The sequence below is a fragment of the Anoplopoma fimbria genome, chromosome 22 (genome assembly GCF_027596085.1).
Source record: "Anoplopoma fimbria isolate UVic2021 breed Golden Eagle Sablefish chromosome 22, Afim_UVic_2022, whole genome shotgun sequence".
NCBI classification, from domain to species: domain Eukaryota; kingdom Metazoa; phylum Chordata; class Actinopteri; order Perciformes; family Anoplopomatidae; genus Anoplopoma; species Anoplopoma fimbria.
Window position 1 is genome coordinate 2,712,855 of NC_072470.1, and position 16,099 is coordinate 2,728,953.

General features: G+C 40.0%; 1 protein-coding gene across 3 annotated transcripts in view; it reads left to right on the forward strand.

The window, feature by feature from the left end:
• The first annotated feature begins 2,469 nt into the window (after positions 1-2,469).
• LOC129111722 (vang-like protein 1) overlaps positions 2,470-16,099 on the forward strand; it is a 47,495-nt gene continuing 33,865 nt past the window's right edge. For 2 of the 3 annotated variants that reach the window (XM_054623792.1, XM_054623794.1), the window contains exons 1-3: positions 2,470-2,655; positions 3,241-3,373; positions 13,497-13,764. In XM_054623792.1, coding sequence (XP_054479767.1) covers positions 13,694-13,764 — 71 coding nt within the window. In that variant the 5' untranslated portion in view covers positions 2,470-2,655; positions 3,241-3,373; positions 13,497-13,693. The remainder of the gene's footprint in view (positions 2,656-3,240; positions 3,374-13,496; positions 13,765-16,099) is intronic. The other variant, XM_054623793.1, reaches the window with a different exon arrangement.

Consider the following 16,099-nt stretch of genomic DNA (forward strand, 5'->3'; position numbering starts at 1 on the left):
CTCCAATCTGCTTGTTTAGGGCGACACCTTTGAAAGATAATCGATCGGAAATCAACAGCATTGACAAAAGGATCACAATAGTATTTATACATATATTTCAACTTGGAGTACTGCAGTGCTTTTTTTTTTTTTTTAAATTTGCTTTTATTCCAGCCTATGTATGTTCATATGATTTTGTGGGAAAAAACATGAAGAAACAAATTATATTTTAAAGCAGGATATTTCAATGTTTTATAAAGTATATATTATAGTATGCTATATGATATATACCACTTTGTAAATCACTACTGCCCCTGTATACAACACATTACTGTAATCAACCAACTCAATATGCAGCAGGTTGATATGATCAAATGTTTTTGTATGCATTTAACTATAATGCTGATTTTGTGAACCTGAACCACTATGATATTCCTTTATTGATCCCCATGGGGGAAATTCAAGTGTTGCAGCAGCTCAACTACACAGACACAGACAATAAATACACATACTATACAACTACACAGACAATAAATACACATACTATACAACTACACAGACAATAAATACACATACTATACAACTACACAGACAATAAATACACATACTATACAACTACACAGACAATAAATACACATACTATACAACTACACAGACAATAAATACACATACTATACAACTACACAGACAATAAATACACATACTATACAACTACACAGACAATAAATACACATACTATACAACTACACAGACAATAAATACACATACTATACAACTACACAGACAATAAATACACATACTATACAACTACACAGACAATAAATACACATACTATACAACTACACAGACAATAAATACACATACTATACAACTACACAGACAATAAATACACATACTATACAACTACACAGACAATAAATACACATACTATACAACTACACAGACAATAAATACACATACTATACAACTACACAGACAATAAATACACATACTATACAACTACACAGACAATAAATACACATACTATACAACTACACAGACAATAAATACACATACTATACAACTACACAGACAATAAATACACATACTATACAACTACACAGACAATAAATACACATACTATACAACTACACAGACAATAAATACACATACTATACAACTACACAGACAATAAATACACATACTATACAACTACACAGACAATAAATACACATACTATACAACTACACAGACAATAAATACACATACTATACAACTACACAGACAATAAATACACATACTATACAACTACACAACTACACAGACAATAAATACACATACTATACAACTACACAGACAATAAATACACTATACTATGATATCAAACTACAGACAGATGTGGAAAGATTTATTTTTACATGAAAAAACATATATTTAAATATATATATTTTTGTAAGTTTTGAGAATCACACATGCCCCTTTATCCAACACATTACTGTAATCAACCAGCTCAATATGCAGCAGGTTGATATGATCAAATGTTTTTGTATGCATTTAACTATAATGCTGATTTTGTGAACCTGAACCACTATGATATCAAACTTACAGATATGATGTGGAAAGATTTCTTTTTACATTTTATGTGTGTGTGAATCACTACTGCCCCTTTAAAAATGTAGAAACAAATCTATATATTTAAATATATTTTTTTGTAACATTTTGAGAATCAGACAATAACTACCATTTATCCAACACATTACTGTAATTAACCAACTCAATCAACTTCATGAACTATACACTATGATATCAAACTTACAGATATGATGTGGAAAGATTTCTTTTTACATTTTATTGTGTGTGTGTGAAAAAAGAAGTATATTTAAATATATATATTTTTGTAAATTTTGAGAATCACTCCTGCCCCTTTATCCAACACATTACTGTAATCAACCAACTCAATATGCAGCAGGTTGATATGATCAAATGTTTTTGTATGCATTTAACTATAATGCTGATTTTGTGAACCTGAACCACTATGATATCAAACTTACAGATATGATGTGGAAAGATTTCTTTTTACATTTTATTGTGTGTGTGTGAAAAAAAATGTAGAAACAAATCTATATATTTAAATACATTTTTTTTTTTTTGAGAATCACTACTGCCCCTTTATCCAACACATTACTGTAATTCACCAGCTCAATATGCAGCAGGTTCTTCTTTAAGAGTGATATGATCAAATGTTTTTGTATGCATTTAACTACAATGCTGTTGTATGTTTTTATGATTTTGTGAACCTGAACCACTATGATATCAAACTTACAGATACGATGTGGAAAGATTTCTTTTTACATGTAGAAACAAATCTATATATTTAAATACATTTTTTTGTAAGTTTTGAGAATCACTCCTGCCCCTTTATCCAACACATTACTGTAATCCACCAGCTCAATATGCAGCAGGTTGACTTCTTCTCTGTGGTTTCAGGTGTTGGGAGAGCGCCCCCTGCAGGATGTTTCCATACTGCACCCTCCAAGAAGCACTGCCCCCTGTGTGAAATTCCTGACTGCCGGGGTGCTTCCTCCGGTCACCGAGGGCTGCTTCCCTGCTGTATCCAACCGTGTGCTCCTGGGCCAGACTGTCACCATAACCTCTGGATAAATGACCGACTCCTGGAGGGATATCTGCATATAAAGGGTGAGTTGTGCTCCCACACCTCTGCTGAGACTGTCGGGCTCATGTATCCTGCTTTATAATGCCTTGTGTGGATCCGTGGAGCCTTTCAGAAATGCACATTACAGTCTGTACTTATTGTTTTATTCACTCAGAATAAAAGGTAGATGTCTGGGTGTTGGGTGAAGGCAGTGTTTTTTGGAGACAGACTTGGGAACACGCCCTTTGCTGTCTTCTCTACCTGTATGAAAGGCTTTCAACTTCATTTCAATACCGCACAACCCCAACCTTGCTCTTTTTTTTTTTTTTTTTTTTTTTTTTTTTTTGACATTTTCACATAGTTTCCAGTTTGTTTCTTTGTCATTTAGGTCAAATAGATGTTTTTTTTTATTGCGAATAAAGTCACACAAGCAATTGTGAGACAGTAAAAAAAAAAGGGGAGAAAAAAAAGAAAAAAGTCAACTATGTTTCATTTGGGTGAGTGGATCCGCATTACCCAGCCTGGTGCACCGCAGCTCAGACGGATACATTGTAGCACTGCCAGCCCTCTGGAAACAACCAGGGAGGATTGGCAACAATGTAGCATGCTTTGGTTTTTTTCCCCCAAAGTAGTGGCACAAATGGGTTTCTGAGGTGAGGGAGAGGAAGAGGAGGAAGAGGAGGAGGCCACAGAGAAACCAGGGACTTTCCTGCCTAGAAAGAAGCTGCTCTCCAGCTCCACCAGAGACAGAAGTGAGGACAGGTAAAGTAGGACATGTGTTTTTTAAATTCTTCAAGGCTTCATATAACTCTACACGTTTGGTTGACTGTGAAGAAGTTTTTAGTTTATTTTTATTAGAGCCATGTCAAATTTGGTCCCAAAAATGCTCAGCAGGTGATGTCTAATTGATAATCAATTAACTGCTGGAGCTTTTAAGGATGTCTTCTCTGTTTTTCATCCATTTGTGATGTAGAGAGTTCACTTAAGAAATGTTAACATTCAGAAAGCAACAACATAGGTTACATATCTACTTCTGTGGGACTATGTGTTGTCCCAGAAATGATTGCAATACACAATATTATTGTAATTTAAGAATACTTTATGCCACTGATATAATGATACAATAACGCAAGTACACCCTTTCAAACATCAGTCCGCTTTTAATTGTTGGGAATATTCAGACGTTGGATTTGGCATGTGAAAAAAGAAATAAATCACACAACCAAAATAATGAATAAAAAAGATTCTCTGACGCTAAACCCCCAGAATGTGCATAGTCTAATAGTGGTGGGGAAAACCCTGCTAATTATCTTGTTTTCTAAGATGTTGTTGACATTCTCATGGAAACAATAGCGCTGGTAAACCCAACAGGCAATACCGAGGTCAGCAAAGAGGATTAAGGTAATGTCCTTGTATCGTACAATAAATTGATAAAGCTGTAATGGCTTAATGATCTTCCCAGGCCCACTACCAGCTGACCAAAACCAAGATATATTGTATGTACATTGGTATAAAAGAAGCCCTCATATTTGAGAAGCAAGTGTTGACTTAAGCTATTTATTGACAGTGAAAATAATCAACGTATCAACCGTTCTGAATTGCTAAAATATTTCAAATACACTGCCAAAAGTATATTTAATATAAACATTGTTAACTACGCTCCAAGTAAATATAAATTGCAGAAGTAACAAACACAGTATCTCAAATCTGCGTTGCTGTCTGAGCAAAAGCTTTGTGGTAACATAGTTTGACGTTGTGAGATCCCAGACCGACATTAAACGATGACAACAACTGTTTCTTCCTCCCGCATAAATTATGCAAGACCCTCATTATCATGATGACTTGTCTGCTTTGGATCTGGATGAGATTAACATTTGAGAGTTGTGCATGGATTCTTCTTCTCCATTGCGTTCCCCGGGAAAAAAAGTGGTGGTGGTTTTGCGTGACAGCTGCAGAGAGAATATCGGTAGCAATGATGACAGCTGTCAAGAGCTCTCAGATGTGTGCTTGAGCATGGTGAGCTACATGGGTGTGTTGCTTGCGTACAGAGATCACAACATGTATATTAATATCAATTACAATCATTTTAAATGTATAAGTTTATTTAGCTATTATTTAGTGTTGGTTAGGTAGAGTTATTCCAGTCCAGGCAACGCAACAGCCTTTATGTTGCCATGGGGGTTTTAATAAACAATAGGTACAACCACCTCATGTGTCTTCAAATAACTGTTGACACCTTGAGTATTTCATTATTTTCAAAATATCTATGCGGTTAGATTAAGCATAAGTAATTGAATTGTAGTCTAGCAGTGGAATAGTGCTGTTCCTACGACAAAAAGGAGAAGAAAGGACTGTCTTATTCTGACCTTTAGCTCCATTTCATGAGGAGGTCAACTCTGTCACTGTTGGACTTACTAGCTTCTATGTTTAAAAAAATAGACCTCGTTTTTGTCTTAGATTTAACTTTAAATCAGACTTGCTATAGACACTTAAATATATACCTGTTGCATAAAGCTCCCATATGAGTGACTAATGTGAGACTGACTTAGCCCGTTGTGCAATGCATTATGGGTGAAATAAAACACTTAACAGAAGAGAAGAAATGGCGGATGCAACAGCAACACCACACCAAGTACTGGAGAAAATAACAGAAAAAGTAAACCGCATAAATCCAATAGTTGTTAGAAACGTTAAAGATGTTCAGAAACAATTTGAGTATGGTGTAAGAATCCTCAAAGTTATGGGTAAACGGTTGAAATAGTCGGCTTAAAATGAGCTAAAAGTAATGGATAAACGGTTGAATTGTTAAGTTAAAAGTAAAGGTTAAGCAGTTAAAATGGTTAGCTAATAGTTAGCCACAAGTAATGGATAAACAATGAAAATGGTTAGCTAATAGTAAGCTAGAAGTAATGGATAAACAGTTGAAATGGTTAGCTAATAGTAAGCTAGAAGTAATGGATAAACAGTTGAAATGGTTAGCTAATAGTAAGCTAGAAGTAATGGATAAACAGTTGAAATGGTTAGCTAATAGTAAGCTAGAAGTAATGGATAAACAGTTGAAATGGTTAGCTAATAGTAAGCTAGAAGTAATGGATAAACAGTTGAAATGGTTAGCTAATAGTGAGCTAGAAGTAATGGATAAACAGTTGAAATGGTTAGCTAATAGTAAGCTAGAAGTAATGGATAAACAGTTGAAATGGTTAGCTAATAGTAAGCTAGAAGTAATGGATAAACAGTTGAAATGGTTAGCTAATAGTAAGCTAGAAGTAATGGATAAACAGTTGAAATAGTTAGCCGACCTTCTAACAGATTGTTGCCATTGCAACGAAGCTCTCACCTCAGGCTGAGCCAGGGGGAGAGGAGGGTACTTTTCCTTTACAACAATAGACAGGCTTACTTAGACTGGTCTAACCTGACAGACAATGTAAGACCAGTCTAAGGCTAGGACAAGTCTTAAACTAAGTTAATGCATCTGGTGCTGAGGTTTGTTTTCTGTGCTTTGAAAAAAGTTAGTCTCTTTGGAGGAAACAGGCACTCCATCAGTGTCATTTTCCCTTCTGTCTGTTAACGGAGGGTTTTTCAGCCCTGCTATTAACGTGCTTTTGTGAGACACAAGACATGACATGAGATGAATGGTAAAAAGTGCCGTTCACCAAGATAAAATGTATGAATTCTAATCACGCATCACATGAGAATAAGTAGCTGTAGGAAGACTGGTTCTAATAACCACATATTAAAAGCAAAAGTGGGAAGTGATTAGTTTTTTTTTTAAATATGACTGGAGTTTTCTACATGACCAAGAGTGAGTATGGAATATAAATGCATTATTTAAATATAATTCATTTATATGTCTTTCTTGTGCTTTTTTATTCTCACATGATGAAGAAGCCATTCCTTTTCTCAGACATAACTCAGTACAATCTGAACACACAGATACTTTACAAACATCTCCTAATTCAGTGTGAGTTAAACATTCTGAAGATACCATTATCTCAAATGACCATTGCCAACATAAAAGTCCATAATTCCATCAGAAATTATAAAAAAAAACCCGCTCCTTATAACTCCAAAACTTTTAATTCATTTTCTTCATTATCAAACTAATCCAGTGTTGTTGTTTGTACGTCTGTTGGTACACTGCAAGTAAGAAAAAGCTGATTCTGCATACTTTTTAATGGTGCCAATTTGCCAAAGCATTTGTCTTGATTTCATCTCAGGTGGTCCCAAAGTATTAGACTTTGAAAAACCAGAGAACCTCACTCCAGCTAAAGCAATCATCAGCGCCTGGTGTATTTACTGACCGCTCAGTATCAGCTCATTGTGGTTGCCTAGGAACACCAGCACAAAAAAAAAAAATGCAACAGGTAAAAGGCCAAAAGTGAATCAAGCTGTAGGGGTTTGAGTCAGTGTTAGTCAGACATACCTGCTACTGAGAGCAGATTTAAAGCGATAGCGGTCTGAAATCAACACTGCACAGGTGCAAAGTGCATGCTAATGATCTGCTCAGCCACAACAAGCAGACTCTTATAATCCAATCTTTTTAAAATGCTAATACTCTGCTTTTGCTGCTGTTTTTCTGCCTCAATTGTGTTTTTCTGCATCCGCGGGCCTCATTCATATCTCATAGGATATCTGGAATGTTGATTGAATTCCTCAGAATTAATGACCCTCATTTGCTCAGTCACGGACAGGAACACAACGAAGCATGTGACCGTGTGCTCTAAGGTTCCCTCGTGTCCCGGCATGTCTCATTACAGAGTTACCTTCTCTCAAGCTTGTGTGAAGTCATCACCGTGCACGATGCTGGTTTTAGCTCTTATTGTTGTGATGTGGGGATTTGGTATCATGGCGATAATGGAGGCAGAGAGCTATGAGGGTGTCATGGTTACGGAGGGAGGGGTGAGGCGAGAGGGAGAGGTGTCAGGGAACGAGCTGCATGCTGATGGAATAAACGGAGCAGGTTTTGTTTTTAAGAGCACCAAAACCAGATATTTTTAACAGATTATGTCAAAATGGAGGGCAAATCTCACAGCCTAGTTATCCAGATTAGGTCATTTGTTAATCCCTAATTTTGCATGTAAACCCATGATCCCATGTTGGGTAAACATAGGTCACATATACATCATTAGCTCTAAATACCTATGAGCTTTTATTAGCTATCTTTGCTCAAACTGACAACAAACTGTTTTCAGAGTGAAACATACAGTTGAACAACAGGAAGAAGTATTCATAGCACAGGTATTATAGATGGCCATTTAAAAAAAAAAAAAAAATAAATATATATTTTATGTTTTACATTACATTGTATTATACATGTGTGAGGAAAAAGTTAAGTGAGATGTTTGCACTACTTAACTATAATGCATGTTTAGCTCCATTAGAGACAACAGGAAAAGGTTTTAAAACAAGAGGCATTATAACAAATTTAACTAATAATATGAATAAGGAAGGAAAATGAAAAAGTTGGAGAATAAAAAATGTAAGTTGATGTTGAATTAGTCAATAGTGCTGTTATGAATCGTTCATTTGTGTGAAGGATTAGACCACTGTTACTGAAGTGGTCCACAAAAGGTTGCCAGATCTGGTTGAATTTGTCCTCGCTTGATGAGATTGTTTTTCCTTTTTTTTTTTTTTTTTTACTAATACAGGTGCTGCATGACATTGTTCTTAAAGACGGAGTGGGCTGGAGCCTGTGTTTGCTTCCAGTTTAGTAACACCCGTCTGTTTGCTACAAATATGATCATGTTAAAATTAAAGGTGGGTAGGTCGGTCCATGATGTCTGATAGCAATTTATTAACATTTTGCCAATATGTTTTGGATGGATACATATCGCATAGCTTGTAATCAGTGTAATACTTTGATCTTTAAAAAGGCCCCCGTCTGACTGAGGAGTAATGTAGCTGCGTCTGGCCTTCTGGGGCTTTTATTTCTGCAGAGAGAACAGACAAATGAAAACACGGAGCACCTTATCTGGTTCATTAGATGCTTAATTTGCCGCTTTACACGAAGAAAACCGGGAGTACTCCTGCTGCTCCTCGCCTGACTTCCTCACACAGTGAGCTCGTCTTCAGAGGTCGGTTTGCGGGGGCAGCTCTCCGGCGGTTCGGTGACTTCAGACCACGTGACTGCAGCGGTCCAGTCTGGCATGTAAATGAGAGTATTGAGCATAACCATGTTTGATCGTTGGTTCGCGGCGGCTGACAGCAGATGTCTCGGCGGCTCCACTGTGGCTCGGCTCTCAAACATGCAAGTATTTTCTCAGGCTGTTTGAGCACGCCTGGGTGTTTACATCCCCGGCTCAGGCCGCGGGATGTTTATCCTGTCGGCACTCAGGTTGTTACACCTGTTAGCTTGTGTGTATTTGTTATTTTCTCCATATAGAAGAAGACTTTTTTTTCCATCATGCTTCCTGGGTTTCAGTCTAGTAGTTCTTGTGTTACATGTAGGAATGTTGGATGGGGTTTGGCACATAAAATCTTCCCAGAACAATGATTCACATTCCCATGCGAGAGACTGTGCCCTTCGTGATTGCTGCGATAATGTTGCCCTTCCTTCTCTCCCGCTTGGCGTCGCCGCCGTTTGCCAGCACAAACAGACAAGCCGGCTGCTCAGCAGGGGTCTTGGATTACAGCGAGGAACCTGCCAGGACTCCCTCCCTTCCCCTCCCCTCCCATAGCGAGGGGATTCCTATTTCAGCCCCGCGAACTTGAAGTGGTTCCGCTTACCAATTTTCTCTGGCATGGCAACGACAGAAACCACATGTGAGAGCAGCCGGATCCTGTTCCACTTCGATATAGACCTCAGAGTCAGGATGTGTGCAGACACCGACTCCTGCCTTTTCTTTATGTGAGGAAACGCACTAAAGCAGGAACTAATGGATCAGCTTTTAACGGAGCGTCTCTTTGGTCGTAGCTGCACCCTGACTGAACCTGGGCCACGCACTCATTTAACTATTAATCCCTCATTGAGCCGCGTGCCCCCTCCCTGTTAAGAGGATTAAAGCAGGTGATGGGAATGCCTCTGTGACTGTGTCCAGCTTGCTCAGCAATCATTATGCAATGGGTGAATTCCTGCAGTAGAGTATGAGCAGTGCCAAGCAGGTCCCTTGTAAACCAGGGGCCCAGAGGCCAAATCCTGCTACCCCACACATGTTTAGAGTGTATTGTTTTCATTATTATTGTTGTAAAGTGTTGGCTTTTTTATTCACATTTAAGTGTGTAAAGGGAACATGCTTATTAGCTTTCTGGCTTGAAGTTAAACAATAAGGTCAATAGGACTCATGTCTGTTCGCTTTTTATGAAGCTACTGTAAGCAGCCAGCTGACTTAGCTTAGCATAAAGTTTAAAAACAAAGGAAACAGATGCTCAACTCTGTTCAAAGGTAACAAAATGACCGTACCAGCTTTCTGATGTATTAATACGCTGCTGCTTGTAAGGTTTAATCTATTCATATCTGAATCAACAAAATAAGAAAAATAAAAATGAAGTCATCTTTTTGAGGCATTTTTACAATGGAGAGGATTCAAAAGCGATCCAAAAAGCATTTGGAAAACCCCACTGCACCTGAAGTACACCGTAGGATCAGCAGCAGCTGCTGGCTGATGGTGAGACTGCAGAGAACCTGTCGAGGGAGGATTTGTCACCTTGAGAGGGATGATTCAGGCATTTAAAAATGATTTGCACTCGGGCATATCCAGATATGCGCTTGCGCAACCTTCAAAGCATTTTCAGCCATCTGTGACAGTCACACAAACATGCGTACGCACAACAGAGGCGCTCACAGATGTGCCGACGCCCCAGAACTGGGTCAGACTCGATGTTTTTGTGCCGCCGTGTATTTTTGGACCAAGTGGAGTGTGTTTCCCTTCAAGTTGGCAGATAAGGATTGTGTGCCAAATCTGGCTAAGTGACTGAGTGTTTTTTTTCTCCTGGAGTTGTGACAAGGAAAAGCAGGGATGTCTTTTTAAGTACCTCCTTTTTAAAGGTGCAGTACGTAGGATCGGGCGCCATCGGTGTGTAGGAGAACCAGGGTGTTTGGTTTTTGTGCTTGAAGCCTGGCCTGAGAGTTTCAGTGCGGGTTTCGATCCGGAGGCGTACTGCAGCTGTAGACCATGTCGGGACAAAGTGATAGCATGAAAGAGGAAATGGGAAAGTGTGAAGCACTCTGGATGATTGATGCAGATGATTGAAAAATAGGAATGTGTAGAATACTGTAGATGGATAACTTTAAGCAAACATAACCTCAAAATGTTGAGCCCCGTGGTTATAATACCGGTTCTGGATGTTTAACGCCGGCGTGTAGGCGGGCTGCCTCAAAGGGCACATGTTCAGGGAAGTCAATCTTTATCTGAGCAGAATTTTGATTTAGATCCCTTTGCGTCAAGTCTTTAACTATATTTCACACTCAACATTTATTCATCCGACCCAGAGCTGTCTGTGTGTCACGCAGGTATGAATGTTTACTGTGTGCCTCGAGCTACCCATGACTCACTCCTCCCTTCCTCTCTCTCCCTCTTCGGTGCAGTTAATCAAATACGAGGTTTTAATCTGAGCCGCTTTGGTCTCATCTTTCACGTCGTCGTATAAACCACCCCTGCCTGCTCCTATGGAGAAACCAAATCAAGTGCACTCAACAAACATCCTCTGATCATCTGCTATTTCCCCTCAAAGCAGTCTCTAAACCTCCCATCTGCTCAGGGGAGCCATGCACGGAATGAGTCTGTGGCTTTTCACTGCAAACTATTTGATGTCGGCTTCTGCGTCTGCAAGCAGCGTTTCATACTGCACGTTGATCCTCTCAGGAGGGAAGAATGATTTTACTTGAAATGACTTAATGTAGGGTCAAATCAACTTCCCTGTGTCAGCCAGGAATAATAACTCATGCAATCACAGCGTTATCGAGCGGATGAAAGCGTCCATCCAGCTGGAGAAGCTTCAAAACGTTAGCAAAGTTAATGTAAAGTAAGTGACGTTGCACGCATTTAGTGCCTTAATGGGTGGTGTTTACATTTGAACTGTAGCACGACTCGTTGTGGTGTCACCAGATAGGAATGCTGCACAGAGGGGAATAAATAATGATTATAATAATGACCATCCATCTGTTCATTTTGATTTACAGCTGACAGAGGGCTTTCTTAAAGTCCTTCTATGCTTTATACTTCCATTTTATTTTTATTTTTTTGTGGGTGTAGATAGAATATTGGCCTTATCTCCATCTCAGTTGTAAATACAAAGAAAGTTTAAGTGAAACTAAATCAAATGTAAGAGGCATGATTTAGAAATGTAAGCCACATTTCTAAACTCATTTTGTTGGGCTACTGAAAGCCAAGTTTCATGCCAGTGTGTTATTTTCTAGCTAAATATATATAGAGCTGCAGGAATGATGTATTTTTGTAGGCCAACCAGGAAGTTAGTTTTTCACTGCTTTCCTCAACAAAAAGCCAATATTTTTCCAAAGGATTTTGGATTATTGAAAAAAAATGAGCTCTGGTGCAAACAGACATTTATGATTTCTGATATTTTCATGTTTGGCTCAGCATGATCATCTTCAGAAAATGAACACCGCCCTTGATGATTTTTGAAGCATGAATGCTTGTTGTTAACAACCGCCGCTTTTAAGACTCATAAAAGATTCAAAAGTCAGTAAAGGAGTATTTACTGACGTATTTTATGTCGTAGAATGAAACCTTCAAACCTCTTCATCATGTGCTAACCACAGACCTCATTTTAGGCATCCGACCAAAAACCCATTGACTCATTTCCTGGTTTTAGGACTCACTCCTGCTGCATTCTATACAAAGGATAAATAAATAGCATTAATAGTTATTTTGTCTAGTTGAAGAACCCCACACATTATCTGGTTCCAAGCTCATTCTATGCCTAAAATATATCAGACTTCTTATGATATGAAACAGAGAAAGAACAATTTACTCTTTGTGAAACTGTAATCTAAACCATTCCAATCCTTATGTTTGACTAATCACCAAATAACCTCTGGTTTCCACTAGACAATATATGCCTCTGCATGATGAGATAAAAATCAATTTCACCAAAAATCAATTTTCCATAGTAAGCTGGAACATTTTCGATTAAAAGAAATGATCCAATCATCTTAACAGACCCATCCTGGGGTGGTGTAGAAGTGTTGGTAGAGACATCACGTCACGCTTCGCTGCTAAAGTTTCATTACTTTGAAATGACGCGTGTTCTAGCCACAAGCAATTCATTTCCCCTTGACATGCGTTCATGCTGATACAATCCACTGTTTATTAAACGTGACGACATGTAGGAAGAACAAGACCACACATAGTTAAGAGCAGTTCTACAAATTCCTTCTTCTTTCACTTTGCCATCACAACTCCCGGTATGGCTCTCAAACTGGCAACACCTCCTATCTCCATCATTAACTTCTCCTGGGGGAAAAAAGAAAAAGAGGCTTTTATCTTCGCCGCACTCTAGCTGCATCTCAAAGCTCGTCAGTGTGGGGCTTAAATAGTTTGCTGTGTGTCTGTCAGAGAGTTAAAACCCTCGTCTGAACAACAGTCGTGGGCCGTACGGGAATAAGAGCAAATTGCTGTTTCACGGAAGCAGCGATTCTTTTATGTGGAACGCTCAGCTGTAACCTCCTGAGAGCTGCCTTTGACAGAGTGTTGTTACTGCAGGTTTTGTATACAGATAAACAGATGCACATCTATGCATCTGCTTATAAATACTAAATGATTTAAAGTGATGAAAAAAGGAAGGGTTGATTTTGTAATGTTCCTTATTCCCTGTCAGACATTGTCTCCGTCTTGTTGGCTCCTCCTGTCTCTAACAGTTGAATTTGGGCTTTCTTCCCAGACATTTCACATTTTAAATTCAAATTCCCCCCCTCGCTCCCCTCCAGGTTGATGTTTCCTCACCGGGCGCCCCCAGGGTCGCTTTCAAGCCTGACCGCCGACAGCTCGCCGCCTCCGTCAACCTCGTGAGCGAGCCGGTCCATCGCCTCCAGCTCATCGACAGCCCGCCGCTCCTGCCAGCGGAACCAGCCCAGCAGCCTCAGCCCCCCCAAGCCCGGCAGCAGCGGGGCAGGACCGCACCGCCATGGACACAGAGTCCACCTACTCGGGTTACTCCTACTACTCGGGACGCTCCCGGGGATCCCACAGGCACGGGTAAGTGTAAACCCTCCTCCGTCAATGATTCTGTTTCCTCCCGCCAACTTTATCAATCACATTTTGCTGACTAATCACTCCCTTGCTTAATAATAAATAAACTTTAATGATTGATTAATCATTTAAGTCATTTATCAAGCACGACAAACATTGTAAAATCTGTTTTCTCTTGTTTGCGGCAGAATTTAAATTTTTTGCAATTGGATGTTTTTCTTGCCGAAATGCACCTTGGTAATTTATGTTTTATTGACCTTCCACTTTTCTCAAAGAGCCAGATATTTATTAGCTCATCTTTGGAACTGATTATTCAACAGGAAGAGATACATTTCTGACCAGGCCAAAGAAATGCTCCAACCGTGAGTCAGGTTACGCAAAAGAGTTGGATTTTAGAGCTGATGAAAAACATGAATTAGGCTTAGAATTGGTTCTGATTTCTGAAACCAGAACCAGAAACATTTCTATAGATTTTGTGTAGTTTATTATGAGTCGGTCCATATTTGTTCCCTTTCTACTACCTGGATTTCTACTTCCTCAACCATCCTCTCCCTACACACCTCTCTGTTCCCCCTCTCGTGTGTCTCCATATTCCTCTCTTGTGTCGGCGCATTAGTCCGTCAGCAGTGAAATGGCAGCGGGGGACAGGTGCCGAGGAGGGCCGACTGACTGATGGCTCGGCGGACTCGCTGAGAGGAGGCTCCTGTTCCACTACGGCCCCTCCCTTGTCACTTGGGGGCCCACCTCTTTTTTTTTTTTTTTCTTTCGCCATATATCTCTCAGTTCTCCGCTTCCACTCCCTCTCTCGCTGCCACCTGTTGCCCTTTAAGGAGCTTTCTGTCGCCCTCTATCCCTCTCGCTCTTGTCCTCTTTATCTCTTTCCTTTCCCTCATCATGCCCACGCTCTTTGCTACCCATGTGTCCCGTCACCATACGAATGCAGCAGCTGCCCCTTTCTGGTTCGCTCTTGACCTCTCCTCTGTAACGCATTCTCCCCCTCCCTCCACCTCCCCCTTCTTAAATGGATTCCTGGCTGCTCTCTTGAGGATGGGTAGGCCCAGGCGTATCACTCGTTCCCCCCCTTACGCTGGCATTCCCCGGGGCAGGAATGTGCCCTTGTAGCTCAAAGTTAGAGCAGAGCAAAAGTGGTCTCGCATTGATTTGGAATCAAAGAAATGAGGCGGGGGGGAGGTAGTAGTAGTGGTAGTAGTAGTGGTGGTGGTGGTGGTGGTGGTGGTGGTGGTGGTGTTGGGAGGAGGTCCTATCCCCTGCCACTTTTGTTTCTGAAGCCTTTCAAGTGAGTGACAGCAAATTGGAAAGGAACATACGGGCATCACCGCCAAGCGTCTTCTCCGTTCCTCCGCTACCACCACGACTGTGCCAAAGACACCGGCTGGCCTCTAATTTGATCTATACAACGTAAAAAAAGAAATTGTTGCTTTTGATACCCATTGCCGTCGTCGTCTGAAGCTAATTTACTCCGAGGGGTGCCACGCGTGAGGCAGCTCTGGATCACTGTTGTCTAATTACACTGATCCCCGTAACAGATGCAGGCGCGATGGAGCGGGATCACAATCACACAGTGACATTATCATGTAGTTTTGTTTGTATCTGTGCATATTTGTGAGTCAATCTCTAACATAATTTGTCAGAAAATAATAGAAGAATGGAATTGGATTGGCTTAGGTTTTCATAAACAGATGGTGCACGGTTGTTTGGAGTGGTTTCCTCAGATAGCTGGCTCTCTGCCTCCCCTCTCCTGTGTCAGACTCAACTGGTGTCCAAAATACTTGTTATTCAGTAATGGCCAGCGGCAACATCCGCTTCCAATGCAAAACCAATGTGGAAGAGCATTCTTTCTAATGTCCATCAGGGTGCGACTCCTCTGGCTGTAAATACAAGTCAGATTGTATAGAAGTCTATGAGAAAATGACTCTACTTCTCACTTGATTTATTCCCCTCGGTAAACATTGTAAACATGAGTTTATGGTCTCAATCGCTTGTTTCAAGTCTTCCTCAATACAGCATGATGTTCATTTAGTAAATGATGGTCCCATTAGGGTCTACGTCTGTGGGCGTTACTTCCTGCCAAAAGCTGAGACAACACGTATGCTGATGACACCGATTTATTTTGTAGCATGTAGAAATTGTTTGTATTCCCTTCTGACCATGTTCATTTGCACAAGAGTAAAATACTAGTTCACAGGAGACAAGTCTTTTCAGTAATTATGAGTATTACACTGATGGTCATGCACATCAGCCAGAATCCAGAGCTGCACAATTAACTGCGAGGGAAGGATGTTAATGTGATTTTCAGTCCCTGGATGTAATATTCCATTAC